Below are 22,609 nucleotides of genomic sequence, written 5' to 3' on the forward strand. Positions count from 1 at the left end.
AAAACATAGAGATGTGACAATTTGGGCCAATATCGATTTCCGATATTAATATTGCTGCTATATCCGATAACCAATATTTACTGATGGGTGTGTGCACAAGCTTTTACATTTTGTAAAACTTTGTACCAATTGAAAACTATTCTAACTGAATTTTTGAATGTGGGTTATAGTCTTGATTTACACGCAGAATTATTTTTTAATCTGCTTCATTAAAAAAATCACAATCCTGGCTGTGATGCATCATTGTCACCTACCCTTCTTTGAACACTGCCACAAAGGGCAACTAGCTGAAAATCAACATCGGTTGTTAATATCGGGCCAGTTTTACTTAGCGGACCGAAACCAATATGTAAAAAAAATGACTAACACTGGCCGATACCGATGTTAATGCTGATATATCGTGCATCCCCAGTAAAAAGAATACAACCAAAGTATTGCACACTTATTGATAATATAATAATATGGCATATTTAGGTAGAAAAATGAAATGTTCAGCTAAACAGAGGAAAGACAGCAGCCTATTTACCCAACGATGTGAGAAAAATATGCAATATGCATGATTGTACAGCAACATCCTGGAGTAGGCTAAAATGTGTGCAGGTGTTCCATAGCATCTGAAGTCCTAAAGAAACATTTTCAGGCTATCAGTTTGTGATCTTAAACTCAAGCACACTTGGGTTATCCTAGTCTGAATGGCTCATAAACAACTAAATATGGATGTGGGAGTTCCCTTGTTGAAGTTCAGACTTAGATCCGACTGAGAAGCTGTGGGATGACACTAGACAGACTACTCATGCTTGAAAACCCCCAATGATGCCGAGTTAAAACAAACCTGCATAGAGCTGCAGGCCAAAATTCCTCTGCAGTGATGTAAAAGATTGATTGCTTGTTGTATCAAAAGCTTTAGTAGTTTATGTTTTATAAGGACAACCATTCAGTTGTTTTGGAAAGATTTTTTTTTTCTTAATAAATCAAGTCATCATTTGTAAACCTCATTTTGGATTTCCTAAGGGTATCTTTGTCTCAGTGTTTAACAATCTGGCAACAAACAAGGCATAAAGACAAAATACGTCTGTAATAGGGAGAATAGTTTTTGCTTATCTCTAAGAAGCTCGATTTTTTTAAAAGTCCCATCAGAACCTCAGAGTTCAGAGCTAAATCTGTCAGGTATAGTTTAGAAAACGAGAGACGTGTATTTGTTCTTTATTTACTGCATCTTAAAGTGCTCTTTAACATAATAGACATATGTAATCCTTCATCTGCAGCACTTTTAGCGTGAATATCAGATAAATCAAACTGAAATGACTGAACCGTAACGTTTTCTGCCCCAAAGACGCACTTCAACCAGGACAGAAAAGAAGAAGACAGCAACAATACCAGGTCTCTGTGCGAAGGCCAGTTAGCGTTTTTTTTTTTTTTTTTTTTTTAACCAGCTAGCTGCAGTTTAGTTTTGTACGTTTCTGGAAGACATGTCAGATGCTCAATGCGCTTGTCCTTCAACCGGACGAGCTCCTCCAGCTTGCTCACTTTCACCTGAAGGACCTGCGTGGAAGAAAACAAAGGGACAATGCCACTCTAAGGGTAGTTTACCTAAAAAGGAATGTAGAAGAAGATGGAAATGTAGGTCAGGATCATTCTGCTTCTTTTTTTTTTTTTTTTTTTTGGTTTCAAGCAGATGTGGCAAAAACAAAAAAAAGGAAAAGGTTTTATATCCGCTGAGCCGGTGGTGACTCACGGACTGCTGCTGACACAGGGTGTGACACATCATACACACACACACACACACACACACACACACTTCTACAGGAACATGACCAAGCGCCCCCCCCCCCCCCCCCCCCCCTTCATACGGACATAAAAAAAAAGGAGGATGCTTGTTTTTGCAGAAGTCAGCAGTCTAAATTCTAGTGAATGGTGTCTGCGTGTACCTTCACAGTTTCCTGGAGATCCTGGACCTGAAGCTCTTTTTCCAGCAGGATTTGTCGGATGGTTGCAGGGCTCATCTCTGTGTAAAACGTCACGTGTTGCGGTTTCCTGTATGATTAAAAAAATAATAAAAATGACTGAATCAATAGTTGGTATATTCTACTCAACGTCACAAGCAACCGATTTGTTTAGGTCCGAATTAAAAGAAAAGGTTTTGCCGTACACTTTTGCCTCCGTGCTCTTCATCTCTGCCAGCTGGGCCACGATTCTCGCTTCAGCCTGTTGAATTTCTACATCTGACGCACAACAAAAAGCAAACACGTGTTCAGAAATTCACTTTTAGAAATCTGGTGAGCTGCAAGTAAAGAAGTTGGCAGATTGGCGAGGAATACAAAGGAAACGGAGACAAAGTCAGATAAGAGGACAGAATGAGAAAAGCTGCCTTTCAGTCAACAGTGCTGAGCTCATGTTGCTTGATAATGACCATCTGGATGTTGGGGGCTGATAAGGAGACCTGAGACCCCTCCGCTGATAGTGGATGGGTGTGGATGAGAGAGGAAAGGGAGGAGGAAAGGGAGGGGGGGTTACTGATCTGAGGTCAGTTTCAGGAGCAGATGAGGTGTAGGAAACGGAGGAGACGCATTTCCCCCCCCAGATTCACACCCTCGCGTCGTGGCGTTTTCTAATCAGAGCTTTCTGATGCCTTCAAAGGAGGCAGGTACTGTCTGTGGGGGGCTGGGAGGAGGGCTAACGATCTCAGGACAGCCGAGACAATAAAAAAATCACATCAGTGCTAGAAACAGCATTGGGGGCAGTTTGAAAAGAGTTCGCTAAAACAGAAAAAAACAGGGCTTTTGGATTGTGCTGATTTGGTATTTCTCAGCTCAACATAAAGAAATGTTTAAAATCCTTTTTTTTTATCTGGATTTTTATTTTTTATCCAATCTGTTTTTTGTGTGTCTTTTTCCTTTTTTCCTTACTTTCTACATTATTTGTTCAGTGTTTGTTTTATAGGATTCACCTTGTAAAATAAAAAAAGTTAAAAATCTGTGTTTTTCATCATTTTTATGACAACTTACTATTTTCACACTAAGACTTTTTGGTAATGATAGCAAAACAACTGACCCAAACAACCCGGTTTCAACCCGTGTGAAACCTATTAACTGGTCAGTCCCTTTAAATCCAGTTAGCTTTAGTTTATTCTCAGCTACTGCTCTCCTTGCTTCTGGTATCCCCCAAGGTTTAATCCTAGGCCCAGTGCTTTTTTTATAATATCTATTGCCACTGGAGTTTATAAAATCATAATAATAACAATGATAACAAGGGCTTTCATTTCTAAGCTGACAATGTCCAGATCTAACATCCAAACAACCTTTAATTTGCTTGATTAAGCAAGAATAAATCTATATCAGTGAAGTGTTAAATGTTATAACATCAACAAATATATCATTATGTTCAGGTCCAGGACATTCTCTCTGGTCGTCTAGGGGCCTTTACTCATTTTCTCTGCTCATCTGTCAAAAACTTTACATGGGAATTTTAAATTTGATAAGTGGGTGACCCCTTTGGTCAAGCTTTTACCAGCTCAGATGCAGGGCACAGCTAGGGTCAAAGGCTATCTCCTTCTGAAAAGGTCTGTGGAGAGCAATCCATGCTCTTATATCTTTAGAGCAGGATTTTAAAAAGGTATTCTATTTAATCTTTAAAAGTCTAATTTGTAACAGAGTTCTTACCAAGGCAGCAGCATAAAAAATCCATATTAAAATAGAACAATCTGATATAAACAACATATAACAAACTCGTTATATAAAAAAAAGGGAAATTCACATCAAAGCACTATAATCTTTACGACAACTCACTTGTAAGCAAAACATCTTCTTTTTTATAACTCAATCACAGACTGGGACCTCATTATCTCCCTGAAAGGCTGCATTTTTATGCTCCAACCTGGATGCTAACCAGTTTCCCTGAAGCCGGGCCAAAGATCAGAAGCAACTAAGCCCCTGGGTTTCTGGGCCGGTCCTTTAGGCTTTGGATCAGCATGCCATTGCACACTGGCTCTGCCCTGATCACTGTCGACCCAGGATATAATGTTTGTGGCTGCTTAGGGGCCCCTCTGCTAGGCTTGGGGTCCCAAGAGAGCTTGAATCAACACAGAGCAGGCTGATGGCACACCGGTCATGCAATCAAGGAGAACCTTTAAAATTATGCTGACAGAATTATAATTTAGAGCTGCTTTACTCATTCGCGCTGTTTAAGTCTAAACTGCGGAAACATTTCAGGCTTGTTAACATTTTAAAAATAGTTTAGCAAGCAAGTGGTTGCTTGTGAATGCAACAACAGGCTTGTCCTCCCACTTTGAAAATATATATATTGTCTTTTTTAAAACATTATAATGTAACATAATACATTCCTTTATGTTTGATAACATACCGCTGATTAGGCTTGACCTAATTCCAGTTTTCAAGTGCATCTCGCATCGCCGCCATATTGGATGGGTCTCTCTTACTCAAGGCTGGCATAGCAACTTTGCCCATATTTTCTGCAGCTTACGGCTGGTTCTGAAGATGTGTTTTTACCTGATGAGAACACTGCAGAAACCCAACGTAAGGACCATCATTTCATGCTTATTAATTTGTTATCTCTGTATTTCACAAATTAAGGCTGAATCACATTGCAAAATTAAGTACCTTGGACTTACAGGGTACCATCTCATGCAGGAAGCTGTGAATAGCAGTTGTTTTTCAAGGGTCTTAAGCTTAAGCCCCAGTTGCAAGCAGGGTAGTGTAAGAGACTGGAATGAGATGGGTATTTTAAAGAACACTTTTCCAGGTCTTTAAAAACTGTGTGTATGCATCTGTGCATGCACAGCATGCAAAAAATATGGAGAAATTATTGTTGGATGTGTAGCGAAGGCTCAGGATGTACGTGTGTAAGAGAGAGAAATAAATTTAAATGAACAATCCAACTTGTTACTTTATTAAAATATAGATTATATGTATTTATACATTTATCATGTGATACCACATGTCTCTTATTTGTTTAAGAGCATGTGATTTCATGCCATATGTCTGTCTTTAAGAGCATAAAACAATGTATGTCAGCATTAAAACATGTTTTTTTAAGTGTGGCACTGTTATGTATCATAACCACATCTCTGCCGATTGTAAAACCCAAATTCGGGGAGGTTATGATTCCTTTTAGTTGGGCAAAAAGCTTCCTCAGTACAAATAATTCACTGGTGGCACGGGAGAGACCCATTCAAGATGGCGGCCACCCTGAAATGTTAGCTCCAATAGGCAGTGCCAGTCCTTAGGGGTGTCTACTTATATAATGTCTATGGATATAATCCTGTCAAGCACATTTTCTGATTGTCTGATCTCAGGAATGCAGTATGTAAACAACATAGACATTACATACAATAAAATGAACAAACAGGTGTTTAAAATAAGCAGATAAAATCTAATTTTAACAAAAATTATCTGGATTGACTCAAGTCACTAACCTTGCCTGCTAGCTAAATTCTTGCGGTATTTATGCATTCACAAACACACGAGAAACCATCTTGTTCCGCTCCCGCCTCAATCGTTTGGGACTGCGAATCACCTTGCAGTATTATGGTTTAAAGCGGGACATGCCACCTGGGACGAACGGAAGAGCTGCTGAGCCCACAGCCGAACCAAAATAAACATGGCAGCGGAGGAGGGCGCACGCGTAGCTGCTGCTATCACATCTGTTTTGTCAGAATCCACAATTTCCTTTTTGAAATGAAAACCGCAGGAAGTGCCTTGACCAGCCTAACTTGTTGCGGCTTCTCATGGCGCCTGCTGCTTGCAACATTCACAGTCACAATCAAGTAACACACAACGTGTCGTTGAATGCAGAATGCAAAAAATATTGAGCATGCACAATATAAGAGCGAGGTTAGTGGTGCTGAGCTGGCAAGTTGGCCTCCAAAGGCAGTCCTGCTCAGAGCCATGTCAAACATTGGACTGGCTCTGGCTCTACGTATTGATAGTTTCAAATCTTTTAAAAAAATAATAAAAAATGTATGGACTCCATATTTAATGTTCTTCATTACTTTCAAATAATTTTTTTTGCTTTATATATTTGCAAAGCTAGTTCTGACAGAAAGGACTTTTACTATTCTCTATTTTGTTTGTTCACATATGTTTAGTCATTTTTGCAGTTTTAGAAAGTATAAACTGCTTTTAACGATCTTTGCTTTGTTTGCATTTATTGCAAGTTTGGTTTAATGGGCCTGTTTAGATTTTTAGTCAACTCTTGCTGTTTTTACAAGTGCTCTATAAATGAACTGAGTTGAGCTGAGTATGGCAACACAACAAAAAGTCTAAAATTAGATCTTTTTGACCACTAAGACTAAAAAAAGGCACATTTTGAGCATTGTCAGCTAACTTTTCCTCAACATGCCCTATCACAGTTTTATATACTGCATGTATGGCATTCAGGAAGTCAGAACAGTCACCACATTTAGCTTGAAATCAGCAGTTTAAGTCTGTGTAATTCAGTTTATGTCATCAATCTTATGACTGTTTTGCAACTTAACGGAAATCTTAATCACGGTCTTGTAATGAAATGCTCTCATTTAAAACCGCAATAACAACAGAATACAAACTTTAAGATTGTACCTGAAAAAGGTTTCTCCTGGCTCCTGGCGTCATAGTATTGCTACATAAGAGTGAGAAAAAAACAGTGAAAGTAAGCGATCAGGGCACAGTAATTAATATTCACATTGACATTAAGCTTTTGAACAAATTGCAAAATATAGTTTGTTTGTGCAAATACAAACTGGTGTATTGTTGGTGATTTGCACACGTTTTTCCTCTATCTTCCCCTTGAGGACGCTCAGCACAGGCACTATTACTCCAGGGGTGCTTGTAACAATCTTCTTGACCGTCTCTTCTGGGACATAAATCTCCAGCTTGGGAAACACCCTCCTGACAATACAGAAAAACACATGTTTCTAATAGAAAAAAAAAAGAAGTCAAAAGCAAATGGCATGTAATTTACTAATGAGCCCACAGGGACAACCGTGTTTATAGTGGGGGCCCATAAATCTGAAGCTGGCTGTGTGCCATTCCAGTGACCAGGAAGTGGTGAGTGGGTGTTTTCTCATGACTTGATGAAAAAGACCAAGGAAGGGTTGGCGTTAATAATGCATAAAAACTGCTACCGATCCTACTTCCTGTCTTATTTTTAGCTGCTTTGTCGTAAAAGGAAAAATATATGTCGTCCACTTTAAAACTTGCAAAAAATAAAATAAGAATTATAAATTTAGATGCATTCAGTAGGGAATAAGTCACTTTTTTTTTTACATTATCACTATTGCAAACACATTACTACTTCTAACACTTCTTCAATCCATCCATCCATCCATCCATCCATCCATCCATCCATCCATTTTCTGACTCACTTATCCCTCATGGGGTCACGAGGGGTGCTGGTGCCTATCTCCAGCATTCAATGGGCGAGAGGCAGGGTACACCCTGGACAGGTCACCAGTCTGTCGCAGGGCCCTAACACTTCTTATATAATGAATATAACTAAAGCTTTTATTCCCTTTATGCTTTGAGTGAATCAAACCAATTTATTTAGAAAACCACAACTTCCTGTTTCGATCGGATATTATACGACACTGAATACCCCGAATACCCCATAATTTTTTATATTATATATTAATGACATCAGATAGAGGCCCATTCATTTTAGCCACTGGCCCACAGGCTACACAAGAAGCCAACTTTATGTTGGCACCACGCACTGAGAGGAGGAAAGAAAAGGATGTAAAAAAAATAAATAAAAAAAAAGCCTTGAGTTCACCAAGTATCCATAGCAACCATCACATGCTAAAAGCTGTTGTTTGGGAGGCACGTTAGGAAACAATCCTTTTCTGTGCTAGAATCACAAGCTAAAAGGAGTTGAACTTCCCATATACTAAAGAGACTTTAACTATAACTGACGTGCTGCTGCACGTCTTGTAACAGGCACCATATCTCCCCAATTCTAGCACTCTCTGCACTGGTTGTGTGTACATTTCAGGATTCATTTTAAAATCCTTTTATTTGCTTTTAAAGCTAAGAGGTCTTTCCCCGCCCCCATCTATACGAGCTGCTACATCCCTACACACCCTCCCTGGTTAGAGGAGACTGTGCTATTGCTGCAGCAGCTCCTAAGTTGTGGAATGACCTTCCCTTGGTCATCAGACAAGCCTCTTCTCGTTCTGATTTTAAATCCCTTCTTAAAGCCCACCTCTGTTCCTTGGCCTTTAACACCATCTGAGATGTTGGCTTTTAAAATTGTTCCGTTTGTTTTACTACTAATTTTACAGCCTAATTCTTTCCCTTTTATTTTGTTTTAGTAATTCTATTAGTAATCTATTATTTTAGTACCAATGCTGTTTTATTTGTTCATGTCTTATTGATTTTATTATCGGTTTAATGCAATCATATGACTGGTGTTCATTTACTCTGTGTACAGCACTTAGGTCTCATGGGTGTATAAAGTGATCTATAAATAAAGCTGGTATGGTATGGTATAACAGTGTGATGTGGTTATAAGGGAAGACTCTGTATCAAACACCTGTATTTGATGCTGAAAAGTTTGTCATGGGTTTGACATGATGCAAAGAATGAACAGTGGGAGATCTTTGATGCTGTTGGCCCGTGTCTCTTCCAAAGGCTCTGTAAACCTTGTCAATAGTGCGTGACATCATGAACGTTCGAGTACCCGTAAATTTTAAACACTAATGTGTCTCTTCTGATAAACTGTTTACCTGTAATCACTGACTTCCTTGATAGCATTATGAACCAAAATTAATGGCTAAAGTAACAAAAATAGGTAATCACATAAAATCAACCTTCTTTTGAAAAAAAAAAGGAAAATTAGACAGAGCATATAGGACCTGTCTAAGGAAAGAGGGGAAAAAGAGTAGATGTATTAAAAAAATAAAACTTCATTATTATTGTTATTATTATTATTATTATTATTATTATTATTATTATTATTATTATTAACAATAATAATAATAATAATAATAATAATTATTATTATTATTATTATTATTATTATTATAATAATAATAATAATAATAATAATAATAATAATAATAATAATAATAATAATAATAACTTTGTTTAAAAAGGAACAGTGTATAGTTACACATAAATGACACCGGAACCCGAGTATAGCATACGCTAACTAACATATTCAGTCCCTTGACAGGTTAGAGAATAGATATAAAAGCTAATAATAACGTTACTGTTATTATTATGTTTTAGGCATGGCAGGGACCTGAAAAAAAAAAATTAGCACAATTAATAACGAGGAATTAAGTGTAGCAATTAAAATAATAAAATAAAAAGATAGATTGTCTTACTTGTTGAGAAGGCTCCAGTTGCTGAGTTTCTGCTGCGTTTTGCAGGAACCGCAATAGTTGTGGAGATCAACTATCTTTGGAAAAAAATGTTTAATAATCTCCGCAACCATCACTGCAGGAGGGTCCAGCATGGAGACACAATAAAATCCGCAAGTAAATAAAAACACAAACTGACACCCGACGCCATAAACCGAGTAAACAGTCGGCTAGCATAAACAGACACCAGACAAACTACCTCCATCGCTGAAGTCCCTGGTGATGTTTCTCTTGGGCCTGGAGAAGGGTATTTTATCCACCCATGCGAGCAAATCCTGCTGTTCCTCCTCGCTAAGAGAACGATCCATTCTAAGAACAATATACAACTCTCTGAGTTTAAAACAAGTAGCTTGTTAGCTCCTCGCCAACATGTTCCAGGCGTTGCTAGGTGACCGCTTTCAAACCAAAACAAACGGCCTCCGAATAAAAACACGAAGAAGAAATTAGTTTTGGTGATTTATTGTAAGACAGAATTTGCAAAAAAATAATCAAGGCACAATTTTCCCACTTGTATCATAATTGCAGATAATCATAAAATACACATAAGAATTACAATCATGATGTCAGATAGTCTCTACAGATTGGTACAAAAAGATATATATATATATATATATATATATATATATATATATATATATATATATATATATATATATATATATAATGATTAAAGTGCCATGTCAGTGCTGAACGGCACATTACACAGCAGCCGGTGGAGCTACTGGGCTTCTGCCACTGATGCTGTAATATAAACCCACATGAGAGACACAAATACCAGGCTGACAATGAAAAAAAAATAAAACAACAAAAAAGGAGGACAAAGGATTTCAACCACTTAACAGCATTCATTGGACAGACGGATGCCAACCACTCTTGGTCATAAAAAAAACATAAATAGACATTAAAGTGACCATTTGAAATACAAAACCACCATAAAAAACCACTAACACACTATAAGTACAATGAAAAAAAAAAACAGATATGAAATAACCAATAAATTATTGAATGGTGTGGCAAATCACGAAACAGACAATTCTTTGAAAATAACATGTAAATGAACATAAAAGGAAGTATAATCTAAATTAAACACAAAAGGATGTAAACTGCTGCTTGATGGAAAATCTGTCTGAGAAGCTTTTAACAGTTTTTTTTTCTTCTTCAGCCAGGGTGTCTCAGCCTTACATAAAAAGAATTTAAGTTGTACCAGAACCACATTAAAAGAAACTAAAAATTACTATATCTGAGAGTGTTTACATTGTTGGTAATATATCAAGTTCCCTCTGAGTTTAGATCATGTTCCAGAAAGGCTGTTTACATGGAACATGAGAAACCTGATTATTTATCTACCTGTACATACCTGCATTTTGATTTCTTGTTCTCCAAGTAACATTTTATGCAAGTATGCAGGATAACATTTCACCCAAGCTTCTGAAAACAGAATAACACGCGGAACCAGGACACTTGAGAAATCTAGTCCTATCCAGGATATGTGTAAACAAAGACATTAATAGTGCCGGCGCCTCATGGAACGCTGAAAAATCCCCGTATTACCGCAGTAAATAATTTCCCTTCAACAGTAAAATCAATCGTGATCGTAGCGGCAGCGCCATTTGTCATCCACTGAGCACTTAAGCTCAGCTTTGTCGAACATCGCTTCAGGTACACCAGCTGAAGACGGAGACTGGCAAGACGTAGACAAGAGGTCATCCCCGGGGAGACTGGGACAAATCTCCCTGTGGGTCTTTTCCCCACATGTAAAACAGGCAGGCGTCTTCAAAGGGGATGTCTGCCAGAGAACGTTAGTATTTACAGCTGTGTGAATTATTCCCGCTATCATCTCGGCCTGTGGGGGGGCATCAGAGGAGCTCTCCCTCCAAGCTGGAAAGAAAAAAAAAAAAAAACCCAGAATAAACACAGTTAGTTTTGATAAGCATTTAGTCTTCTTTATCCAAACTTGGCCTCTTGTTTAATTTATAGAGCAACAGAGCCGGTTATTAAGCCCAGAGATGTCCACATCTCCAACAGCGAGTCGCAGCTTATTCATTACGCTCCCATGCGGCGTAATGAATAAGGCCTCTGCCAAAAACCACGGATCTCTTTTTAAGCGAGAATTCCTTTAATAACATTTGGGGATGTCTGGATGCCAACGGCAGCTATGTCAGAGGTTGGAAAGTCTTATTCACTCTGTCTGCCTTGCGGATACATACCAGCTGGGTATGTGGCAGGGAAGACTGGACTGGAGAAGGCTTCGGCTTCGGCTTCAGCGGAGGCATCGGAGGTTTAGGCTTCATGTTCTTAGCGACAGAAAAATGATAATTAAAACAAGAAGAGCAAAACCCCGGCAATGCAAATCAGAAGACTTGAAACTTCGCTTACTGGTTTTGATGCAAGTGGGGGTAGCGGTCTAGAAGGTGGGAGGGGCTTAGGCTGTTAACCAAAAAAATAAATCAAGGATATTGAAACTATTTTCCACATCCGTTTAGGTTCTGCAATTAATACTTAGAAAATATGCTATTGTGTTGGTTTACCTCAGTATAAATTGGCAGCTTCGAAACATTTGATGGCTGCATTAACATCCTCCCAACCTGTACAAGAAACATTTTTACACTGTTTGTCACATCAAAGGTTCAGAAAATATCACATTTTATATATTATGTAATTCTAAGTGCATTATAATGATCATGGCTTCAGAAGATGCAATTAAAAAAAAAAATCAAACAGCTGTATAACATCAACTAGTTGATTTTAATGATACAGTTATAATAATGTTAGCTCCCTTTTTTTCAGGTTTTGGTACAAAGACTTAAGAAAAAAAAATGGGAAAATAATGTACCTCTGTAAAAATTTTGTAGAACTAGTTGTTCATAAATAATGTGTGTAATAGATATAAATGAACCTTGATCTGTCTATAGTATGATTGGATTTTAGAAGATGCATTTCATTGCACGTTTATTTATAAATGGAGATGAATTAAGCCTGTTGTTCCTATAAAGAGGACATTTGTTTTTGATTAGTGCCATGTAAACAAATTGGACTGAAATAAATATGAATGAGACATGCTTATTGTGAAAATATTATCCCTTTTTGTGACTCTCTTTATAAAGTAACACTACAAATTGGCAAGGAGCTAAGATGAAAGGGTCAGTTTGTCGGGTTATTTGATTGGGTAGCACGTCTGCACTCAGCTGCTTAACACGTACTCCTCTCATACTTTGCTAACTTCTTTCAAAACAGAGTTACACTACTAAGAATGAAACAAGGTGGTGGCACTATTAGTTTCCACAGAATGACTTCTTGCTTTGTGAACAAAAGTATGAAAATGAATAAGCTCAATTTGTCGGCCTTGTAAGCAAGAAAAAAATACAGTGGGGGAGGTCTTACTGGCATCTAAATCAAAGGGTTTTGAACAGATCATTTTAGCCATTTAAAGCCTTAACAGTTTAAAATCTTAGTGTGCCTTGACACAGGAACCCGACCCCTCCCTACTTTGGACTAAAGGAAAATAAGGCAAACTCAGATTACCTGATGAACCTTTGATAAGTGAGATCCAGCTGGTTCTTTTCTGGGAGGCTGATCATGGAGAAAACAGAAGAAAGGGAAGCAAAACCATTATTATTGTTTTTTCCCCCCTTTGGCCTCAGCTCTCGCTGAGTTACTGCGTTAAATTCACACCCATAACCACGGATGGAAATATTCTGAGTGATCTATCAAAGATAAGGCAGGGTCAAACACACACAGTGTCAGCCGGGATGCTGAGGCTTTGGACTCACCTCTGGAGCTGCTCTGCTGGGCCTCAGCGCTCCAGTCTGCGGTCTGACAGCAGCGGAGGACAGAGGCTTACAGGCCTGAGAGACAGACGACTCCACAAATGTAGGCTGGCTGATGTGTGTGAAAGGCCGGCGAGAGCTGCCTCGCCTGGTGCTCGACTGAAACACTGGGTTTGATTGTCCTGAGGTCATGGCACGAAACCTGCAAAGAAACACACCAAAGGAGGTCAAATTAAATACGAGCTTATTGAGTAAACCATAAATGTAACAAATCCGAATTAAAGAAGCAGACTATTGCCTCACCTCTTTGTCGGTGTCCTTTTTCTGATGAAGCACATCAGACTACCAATAAGCAGAACCAGCAGCAGAAGTAAGCAAACGACCACTGACACGATGACTACGGTTAGGCTTGACCCTGCACACACACACACACACACACACACACACACAAATACACAGTAGGTTATGACAGCATATGAGCAACAACGTACATCATCTGCCCCGGAGAGAAATTTCACTGTAATGTCATTTGTGTGGACTAATGGGGAAATTGAATTCAATCAGCATTTGTTTTCGCTCATGAGAACAGACAACGGCTGTTTCAGAGTCTATGAGTATTAAATCATGCTGGAAACAGAGTCATGTGTAAATCAGAGTCTTAAAAAAGGTCAAGCATTTAAAGAGGCAGATTCGCGGAGGACAGGAAAGCAGAACAAAGTACAATACCTTTAATCAGCTCGGACTGCTGCACGGCACAGTAAGGTGGAGCCCAGCCTGGATCGCAGTGACATTTGCTCTCGTGGTTGCACACCTATCAGAGATCTCACTGTTAGCTGCGTAATTATGCTCTAACAGGACTTTAGAGGCAGAAAGTATGATAAAGAAAGTAGGAATCATAATTAAATCTCTGCTGATATCTATCCGTCTTTTCTGAAACAAAAAGGGCCTTTAGAGTCACGCCCCCTAAAACAGAAAGCTTATACTACTATAGGTTGATTTAAAAGAAACATTACAAAACCCCTTTTAAGAGGAATTGCTTGATCTTTTTCCTACAAAGATTAACTGTCCGAGAAACACGAGTGAGCTTCGTGGGATTATTCACAGGCAAGGAGGATAGGATTTTCTTTCTGCCTCAGGATTTTCCAAATGTTAAAATCGTAGACTTAAGAGAAACAACACAAAAGCGATGGCTGATGGACACAACACAGTTCATTTGATGGTTTGGACATATAGCTGGAGCAGAGGTCACAGCTAGACCATGAGGTGACTGTGAGGTGTCGTAAGTGAGCATAAGAATGTGCTTTCTTATACTAATATCGAGCTGCAGCAGCAACGTTTTGTTTTCTCTGTGTCGGAGCCAAATGTGCCAAATGAAGGAGGGAATGTTTGCCTGCAGCTCCCTGGTGACCTAGTTTTTTTTTTTTTGAGAAGCGGCTGAAAATCGTGTGCTTTAGAGTGATAATGCTGGTCAGAATGGGAGCACAAAATGCAGCGACTATCATGAGTGCCGCCAGAAATGTAATGTTTCAAATTAAAGGTGGTTGTTCCCCTCTTTGGGTGATCAAGCTTTTAAATTCCCTTGCAGGGTGCCAGTTTATTAAGTCTCCCTGCTAATCCACTCAAATAATACTTCTCTGCCTCAATAATAACAAATTAAAAAAATCACTGTATAAATCAGTAATTTATTAGGTAAAGCTGTGTATTGATGCCGGCGTTCAAAGGAAAGGCTGAGGAAATGACAGATGATGAAATCGTGTGATATTTGACCTTGAGAGTTTCACATAGGCACTCACCCCGTGGTTGTTACATTTAGACGAACAGTCATTTGTTCCGTATGCTTTAATGTTCTTGATATCTTCACATTTTTGATTGTAGCATACCTGATAGAGAGAATGCAAAGCCATTAGGCGTCAGGAGTTTGCAACAATTGGGATTTTTGTTATTTTAACTCTAAACAAAAAACAACTATTGCCTCACCATATTATTGCCACACTTGGTACCAGTAGGCACCATGCCGAGATCCGAAGGGTAGTTGTCCTCGGGGTTCATGGTTGCCTCGTTGCAAGTTATTACTCCTCCCACACTGTAAGAAACCTTCATGGATGTTACAGGAAACTTCCATCCTCCGGAGCAGAAAAGTTTTCCACAAGATTGATCCCTGGAAGCACAAAGCAACCACAAGAAACACTTTTAAAAACACTCACGTTAAAACATTAACGTTATGGTGCTTTTTAGTTACATACCGACTGGAACATCTCTGATTTAACAGGGACCTTCTGCAGGTTCCATACTGAGAGAAACAAGCGTCCACGGCGACTTCAGCCTCTAAACAGATCCATAAAGAAGACGACAGCGTGTTAAGTGTTGAAACGTCAGAATAAACGCTAATATAAAAGCAAACAAATGTTTCAAAGTATTTCACCTGGTCCCCAAAGTCTCTTGCAGTGATCTTGGCGTGATGGACACTGCCCATTGTAGCAGTATCCTCTCCCGCGGTTGCACAGCCGGCCGTTTTGGGTGAAAGCGTCGGCGGGGCAGGCTGCAGAGAGGCCCGTGCAGTATTCAGCCAGGTCACAGTCTCCGGCTCTCGGTCGGCAGATGCTGCCTGTCGGCTTCAGCTGTGGCGCGGACAGAAACACAGATGGTGATGTACTGACTAGTCAAAAATATCCACTCGCACAAAACCTGCCAGACGGAATAGTCATTCCGTGTCTGGATATCCAGTTACATAATTAGCATCAGTCTGACTCCTCATCTAGCGAGTTGTAGGCTCAGTGAGTAGTACTTACTTGGCATTTGTGGCAGCACTCTCCTTCTGCACACTGAGCCCCTGCATTCAGCTGGCAGGTTGTCGCGTTGCAGCAGGGATTTTTGCACTCCTGTCAAGAAGAAAATAACAAGTCAGCTTCCACATGGGTACTTTCATGCGATATGCAAATGTCTCCCGCTTGAGTTTGTACAAACCTCCACGGTGCCACAGTCACACTCCTCCCCAGGCTCTAAGAAGGCATTCCCACATACTGGCCCTCCGTAGACGCGATCAGTGGAGGGAGTATCCAGCAGACAAGCGGGATTGATCTCCTCCAGGAACCTGCTGAGCTGCTTTTGACTGCAGCTGCTGAACTGCTTGGGATACTCAAGGCTATGGGAAGAAAGACAATATATATATAGAAATATATAGAAAAATGTATATATATAAAAATATATATATATAAACGTTAGTATTAGTTAGTATAATATATATATATATATATGTATATATATATATATATATATATATATATATATATATATATATATATATATATGTTGCGTTAGTATTTAGGAATTTAGGAAGCTATACGGTGTATGGCACAACTTTTCATTCCTGCTTAAACTTTTTCCCTGTCTTTCCATTTCAAACACATGCATTATAGTGACTCGGTCCAACATATAAAATGTCATGTGAAAAAGTTCAAGGGATATGAGAACTTATGGATTGCACTGCAGGCTGACTGAGCTTACCCAACACTCTCAGCCATGATGCAGCCTTTCTTTGATGGCAGGAAGCCGCAGACGCAGTGCTCTGTATCATGGGACAAACCCAGGTTGTGACCCATCTCGTGTGCAATGGTGGAGGCCACTCCTATCGAGTTGGTGTTATGGTCCTGTGGAGCCAAAGGCATTTTGCCATGTAACATCGATACAACGCCATTCCTTTTAATTTCCATTTAATGTTGACATTTTTAACAAACAGATTTAATTCCCCCCCCCAGCATTTTAATATGTATTACCTCGTTGACAGCTCCTGAGTTAGAGGTGCACATTGCATTAGTGTTTGCTAATCCAACGGTGGAGCCCTCAAAGTCCACACCTCTGAACAGAGAAAAGGGGATTTAGTTCAAATAATAATATAAAAGCGTAAACATCAGGACTTTTTAGCGGAGAATCCAAATCCCAGCGTCTTACGTGATGAACTGTGCGTTGTCGTGTTTAGTTCTCGGCAGCAGGTGCCGCTGACGCCACTCGAGAAATCGAACCAGCGTGACCTCGGGGGTGCTGCTGACCTCGATTTCATCCTTGTACGTCCAGATGTGCAGACCGACCATCATCACCCGAACACCAACGGGCCGATACAACTGCACCGACAGAGCAGAGTCTACAGTGAGTCGCCGATTTCCCGCCGTGTATCACAGAAATCCTGCTGAACGTTTCAGCTTTTCCTATTGACTACTTGCACGCTTTTAAATTTGTCAGGAAGTGTTTATCTGGTAGATTCATGCAATTGCACCATATTTTACATCATTCTGTAAACTGACTGCTATCTGTCTTTTTTTACTTGAACATTTAAATTTTATCTTGTGCTAAGGACTATTTGCACACTTTTTTTGTTGTTTGGTGCATTTAACTTGAATGTTTTATGCTCTTGATCTGTGTCTGTGTGTTATGTGGGAATTTTGTGCTGGTGTCTGACCAAAATTTTCATTATGGTTACATAATGACCAAAAATACCCTTGATTCTTGAGTTTTACTAAATGTGAACGTGTGTAAAAAAAAAACAAAACAAAAAAACACTTTGTGGCACAAGTTACAGAAGTAACAGAAAGCCACTGCTGAGGGGATATGTGTGAATGTTTTCAGCTTCGGTGTGAAGACTCACAGTTAATGTCAGTGAGAAAACGTTTACTTCTAGCTACATTTTGATTATTAAAGAATGAAAGACGATGACAGTTTTCCTGCATGTTTTCCCAAACTGAGTTTTATAGGAGACCAATAGTCGCTATTTCCTTGAAGCTGCAGAGAAAAAAACAAGCATACCTTGTCCACGTGGTTTGCTACTTCGAGCACTCTGGCCTCCACCGCCTTCTTGCTGCCAAACTTCTTGTACTTGAAATAAAGAATTTAAACATATTTTGCAACCAGCTGCATCTCCTTCCATATTTCCGCAACTACAAATGTGTGACGTTTAGTCAAAGAAAGAATTATGGTGCAATCTAACCTCCGTGGTGTCCACCACTACTGCCAACTCCACAGTCCTGGGTTTGCTTTTCTGCTCTTTGGTCTGCGCTCTGCTTTTCTGAGTGACATAAATTACAGAAAACATCAAAGAAAACAAGAATTAGGGTGATAATGGTTGTATTAAGTGGTTCATTTGCTTATTTCTTTCTCCTTTCCAGGTTTGCATTTTATGAAACAACAGCCCCTTGGTGTGAATGCTAAAAAAAAGAAAAGCTAACAGTTTGTCATACTGAGGAATTACTAGAGAATCAAAAACCTAGATCTGATTCAGTTAATGTTTTGTTTCCCAAACTCTGCATTTTGCACACGTTTATGCCTGTTGTGTGCAGGTTGTGTATCCTGCTTAGTGGTTGTTGTTTTTTATTGATTTTTCAGCTAATTTTGCTACACAACACTTCACCATATGGCTCTTATTTGCTGGCTGTGCAGACGGTCTCTTTTGAAGTGTTGTATCTGATGTAAAGCCTTTATTTTGTGTTGGCCATGCAGGCCTTTGTTGACATTTGTGCTCCCCCTTTCTGTTGTCGTATTGTTAGTGTTATTATTTAAATTTAGTTATCCTGCTTCCTTGTTATGTCTTAACTCATTCTCTTCCTCGGACAGTACATTTACTCTCCGAGGATCCGAGGTCACATTCCTGGTTTGATCCTTTTTTCGCCATCATCTGTCATGTTTTCTCGGTTTTCAGAGAACTGCGCTAAACTGACAGTTTTTGTAAAAGGCAAGACAATTTGCTGCCGTCCAATGATTTTGTCTGTACGTATTTTATTGGATGTTACTTGTACTGTCACACGCATTCGATTCTCAGATGCGCCGTGTCTGAACCCTGTCCGCACCGTGAATTATTAGAGGCGTAAATTCACGTTTTCTGTGAATGTGTCCGTGCAGCGTCCTCACCAGACTGCCAAGCTGGAAGAGTCCAGACGGACGAGCGCCGTGGTCGTAGAAAGTGGTCGTGTTTCCATGGGAACAGGAGCTCCTCTTCCTCCTCAGGTGCTTGTAGTTGTAGACGGCGTGCGGATCGCCGTCCCTGTGAGCTCCATCCTGCTGTCCTGTCTCCTGACCAGGCAGGGGTTCAATGAGGTACGTCTGGTCGTGGAGAACAATGAAGCCCCTGCAGATCAGAGCAAAAACGTTGGGAGGAAATCTAGTGGGTCAGTGACAGAAATGGTGCCATGTGACAGCTAGTGGTTGGATTTCCTAGCTAAATATGTTTTTCTCACAATATTGCTGCAGTTTAATGCCCCTATAAGGGGATTCCAGAAAAAAAGTTCTGTATCCGTCGTTATGTAGCACAGAGTAATGCTGCTCCTCCCCCACCTATTGCTGCATGCTGCCGGCAGAATGCCTGATACTTTTTTTTATTTTATTTTTTTTGCTCAGTTTGGCTGTTCAGAAACAATTCTGACCAATTTTTTTCAGGTTGTTAAAAAACAAAAGGCAAAACAAAAAAAGACACAGAGACACTTGGTTCATGTTCTATAGTTTTATCTCAAATATTGGTGTAAATACTAGAATATGTCTGGTTTTCAAACTAAATAAATAGAGAGAAAAATGTAAAAGTGAAAAAAAGGTTAACAGAAAATAAAGAAGGTAGTGGAAAAAAGACGATAACTAAATATAAGGGAAAATAGGACCATATTAATAATTAATTGAGGAAATTAAAAAAAAGAAGAAGTCTCAGAATAAAGGTGGAGTAAAAATGTAAAATTAGGTATTTTCAGGATGCAGGACAAGATGAGCGTTCAATCTTGACATTGAATTAGACACACTGATTATGAGCATCCAGCTGCTGAGTTAAAACTCATGAGAGCCATGTTCAATAAAACCTGGCCTTCCTCAAGCAGTCATCTTTTAAAGGCCCCTGCTGAGATATAAGAACAGAAATTTAACTCACTTTATTCCTGAGCACAATCCAACGCTGGCAGAGGAGTCCTCCACTCCCACAACATGTCCATGGTAGTAGCAGTGGGCCTGGAGAGGAATGGATTTCTAATGATATTTTTGAAGATTTACTGAATCTAAGAGCATAAACTCTGTTAGGAAATGCACTTTTATTCATGGCATCGGAGTTAAGATAAGAAATGTCCAAATATATCAATTCCTCTTCCACAAAATTATCTTTACATCATCTTTCTTCATAATGAGGAACTTTGATGTTGAGCAACATACTTATATGTCATCGGATATTTTGAAATACGGATATAACTAATATGGTTGTGATAGAAGGTTTAGGATGTAGAAGATCTGCATTTGATAAAAAGGGTTTTTCTCTTATACTTAGAAGAGACAAGCTGTGACTGAATTTAGTGCCAGACCAAACTGTGTGTGTGTAAAATGTTGCATAATTTTCTGCTGCTCATTAAATCAAGCCAAGATAAATCAGTTGTCCTATAATTCATGTTTGCCTAATAACATGCAAATGGGGGGAAAAAAAAGAGAAGGTAAAATACCTCATGACTGGAGGGAGTTGAATCTTGGGTACCCTGGTCAGTATAGTAGGTCACAGTGAAGCTTTTCCCGACAAGGTTTCTGAAAAAGTGACAGTTTATAAATGATTAGTAACAACCTCTTTACACAGAATAGGCAAAGAGGGGACTTCAAGTTTTCTTACTTGTTCTTCTCCAGGTGCAGAGTGTAGTTTTTCCCAGCAATACTCACAGAATACTGAACAACGTCTGGGTATTTCTTCATAGAGACACATAAAGTGAAGATGCAGCGTGTTTAATGCAAGATAAACCCTTTTTAGAACTGCCTTGTAAGGTAAGATGGAAAGTTGATTACCTTGTGTTCAGCAGCAGCAGCAGCAGCATCGTTTGGCAGAGGCCAAGCCTGCAGCCTCTGAGGTGTCGCTGTTTGGTACTTTATCACATGAGGCAGATTCTCCACATTACCGGCAATTATACCTGGAAAGATGGATTTTATAGGTTCAGGGTGAAAGGAAAGAAGCAATGAGAAAGAGAGAGAACAAGAGAGGGAGGAAGAAAGAAAGAAAGAAAGAAAGAAAGAAAGAAAGAATAAAAAGAAAGAATAAAAAGAAAGAAAAAAAGAAAGAAAGAAAGAAAGAAAGAAAGAAAGAAAGAAAGAAAGAAAGAAAGAAAGAAAGAAAGAAAGAAAGAAAGAAAGAAAGAAAGAAAGAAAGAAAGAAAGAAAGAAAGAAAGAAAGAAAAATGCCACTTACTCCACGAGGAGAAGAAAATCCATATAAAACAGGCAGGATGTGTCATGTTGCTCCGTCGGACGGACTCTGTCATTGTGAGATCCCAGCCTCAGAGGAAACGTCCTCAGCTCTCCGCCCATTTTATATGTAATATCCTGGTAATTAACATCTTAGACTAACCGGGTCAGCAGGACAACTGAGTAATTTCCCTTTTTTTAAAAGTTTATATTGTTCTTTTGATGCGAAAAGGGAGCACGATTAGGCTACAGGTCTGTTTTGTCCAGTTTCGTCCCAAAAACAGCGGTCACCTTCACAGGAAAAACATTCATGCGGTCGTCAAAGTGGCCCTTCAATAATTTCATTTTTCTGAAATTTAGAGATTATCTGGGCCTGAGTGAAACATTAAAGTTTCTTTATTAAAGCATTCAGTTGTCGAATAGAGTCACATTCCTAGAGAGAGCTGCCTGTTGCAAAATCACCTGTTACGTTGTCGCCATCTAGTGGCGGAACGTCAATATGCTGTACTTATGCTGGCACAATAAAGGAAACGCACGTAAAAAAAAATATGCCCTCAACCGTAAATAAATAAATAAAGCATGGGAGAACTTCCGTTAAAGTTGCTTTTTTGATCACCGTAGGTGCAGCATTATTAGTATTTATTATTATTGTTATTATTATTATTATTATTATTATTATTATTATTAATAATAATAATAATAATAATAATAATAATAATAATAATAATAATAATAATAATAATAATAATAATAATAATAATAATGTGTCCTGTTTCTCTTCCAAAGGCAAGGCAAGCTTATATAGCACTTTTCAGTAACAAGACGGTTCAAAGTGATGTACATAACCAGAAAAAACATTACAGAGGGAAACATTAAATATGAAAAGAAAAAAAAAAAACATTACATTAACAAAGAAGGAATAAATCAGAATCAGAAATACTTTAATTATCCCAGAGGGAAATTACAAAAGCTAAGTAAATCCTTGACTAGACTTCTTTCATACATTAACAAACATACAGAAATATTAAAGTCCCAGTAGAAACGCCCCTGTGAACCTTTGCATAGCTCATGGCAACATGAACATTGAAGTTAAGTGGTACCAAGTGGTCTCTACTTGTAAAATTAGTCGAGACCACTAAACATCATTGAGTCTTTTGATAATATAATGATCCAAAACTAATTACTAATGGCCAAAGTAAAACAAAAATTGTTTATCACATAAAGTCAAGTCTTCTTCTGCCATCTCAGCCTCCAGTGAAGAAACTGTGCTGAGCTGAATTGGAGCATAAAAGAGGACCCAGCGCAGACG

General features: G+C 39.0%; 2 protein-coding genes across 2 annotated transcripts; both read right to left on the reverse strand.

The window, feature by feature from the left end:
* Window positions 1-1,404: 1,404 nt before the first annotated feature.
* spef1 (sperm flagellar 1) lies at window positions 1,405-9,762 on the reverse strand. The gene is made up of 7 exons (XM_036126479.1): window positions 9,558-9,762; window positions 9,323-9,434; window positions 6,737-6,884; window positions 6,576-6,615; window positions 2,150-2,222; window positions 1,929-2,034; window positions 1,405-1,542 (listed from the first exon to the last, which is right to left on the reverse strand). Exons 1-7 carry the CDS (start codon window positions 9,664-9,666, stop codon window positions 1,426-1,428), a joined length of 705 nt encoding a protein of 234 aa, XP_035982372.1. The 5' UTR covers window positions 9,667-9,762; the 3' UTR covers window positions 1,405-1,425.
* Window positions 9,763-9,829: 67 nt separating this feature from the next.
* On the reverse strand, window positions 9,830-21,698 carry adam8a (ADAM metallopeptidase domain 8a). Its single transcript, XM_036126467.1, has 25 exons — window positions 21,305-21,698; window positions 20,908-21,029; window positions 20,738-20,811; window positions 20,577-20,655; window positions 20,021-20,097; window positions 19,021-19,237; window positions 18,104-18,181; window positions 17,923-17,991; window positions 17,074-17,243; window positions 16,899-16,980; window positions 16,630-16,772; window positions 16,090-16,267; window positions 15,915-16,004; window positions 15,548-15,743; window positions 15,369-15,450; window positions 15,103-15,283; window positions 14,919-15,005; window positions 13,852-13,936; window positions 13,429-13,540; window positions 13,129-13,327; window positions 12,881-12,928; window positions 11,887-11,943; window positions 11,735-11,785; window positions 11,566-11,652; window positions 9,830-11,236 (listed from the first exon to the last, which is right to left on the reverse strand). The coding sequence occupies exons 1-25, from the start codon at window positions 21,375-21,377 to the stop codon at window positions 11,192-11,194; spliced, it is 2,682 nt and encodes an 893-aa protein (XP_035982360.1). The 5' UTR covers window positions 21,378-21,698; the 3' UTR covers window positions 9,830-11,191.
* Window positions 21,699-22,609: the final 911 nt, after the last annotated feature.

This window comes from Fundulus heteroclitus, chromosome 22 (genome assembly GCF_011125445.2).
Source record: "Fundulus heteroclitus isolate FHET01 chromosome 22, MU-UCD_Fhet_4.1, whole genome shotgun sequence".
Lineage (NCBI taxonomy): Eukaryota > Metazoa > Chordata > Actinopteri > Cyprinodontiformes > Fundulidae > Fundulus > Fundulus heteroclitus.

Coding starts and splice junctions, on each gene's coding strand:
- adam8a (XM_036126467.1), bottom strand. CDS start 21,377: ATGACAGAGTCCGTCCGACGGAGCAACATGACACATCCTGCCTGTTTT. Junction 20,656..20,737: donor CTGCACCTGGAGAAGAACAA/GTAAGAAAACTT, acceptor TCACTTTTTCAG/AAACCTTGTCGGGAAAAGCT. Junction 15,284..15,368: donor AATCAGAGATGTTCCAGTCG/GTATGTAACTAA, acceptor TTGTGCTTCCAG/GGATCAATCTTGTGGAAAAC.
- spef1 (XM_036126479.1), bottom strand. CDS start 9,666: ATGGATCGTTCTCTTAGCGAGGAGGAACAGCAGGATTTGCTCGCATGG. Junction 2,223..6,575: donor CCAGGAGAAACCTTTTTCAG/GTACAATCTTAA, acceptor GTTGTGCGTCAG/ATGTAGAAATTCAACAGGCT. Junction 1,543..1,928: donor ATCTCCAGGAAACTGTGAAG/GTACACGCAGAC, acceptor TCTTCCACGCAG/GTCCTTCAGGTGAAAGTGAG.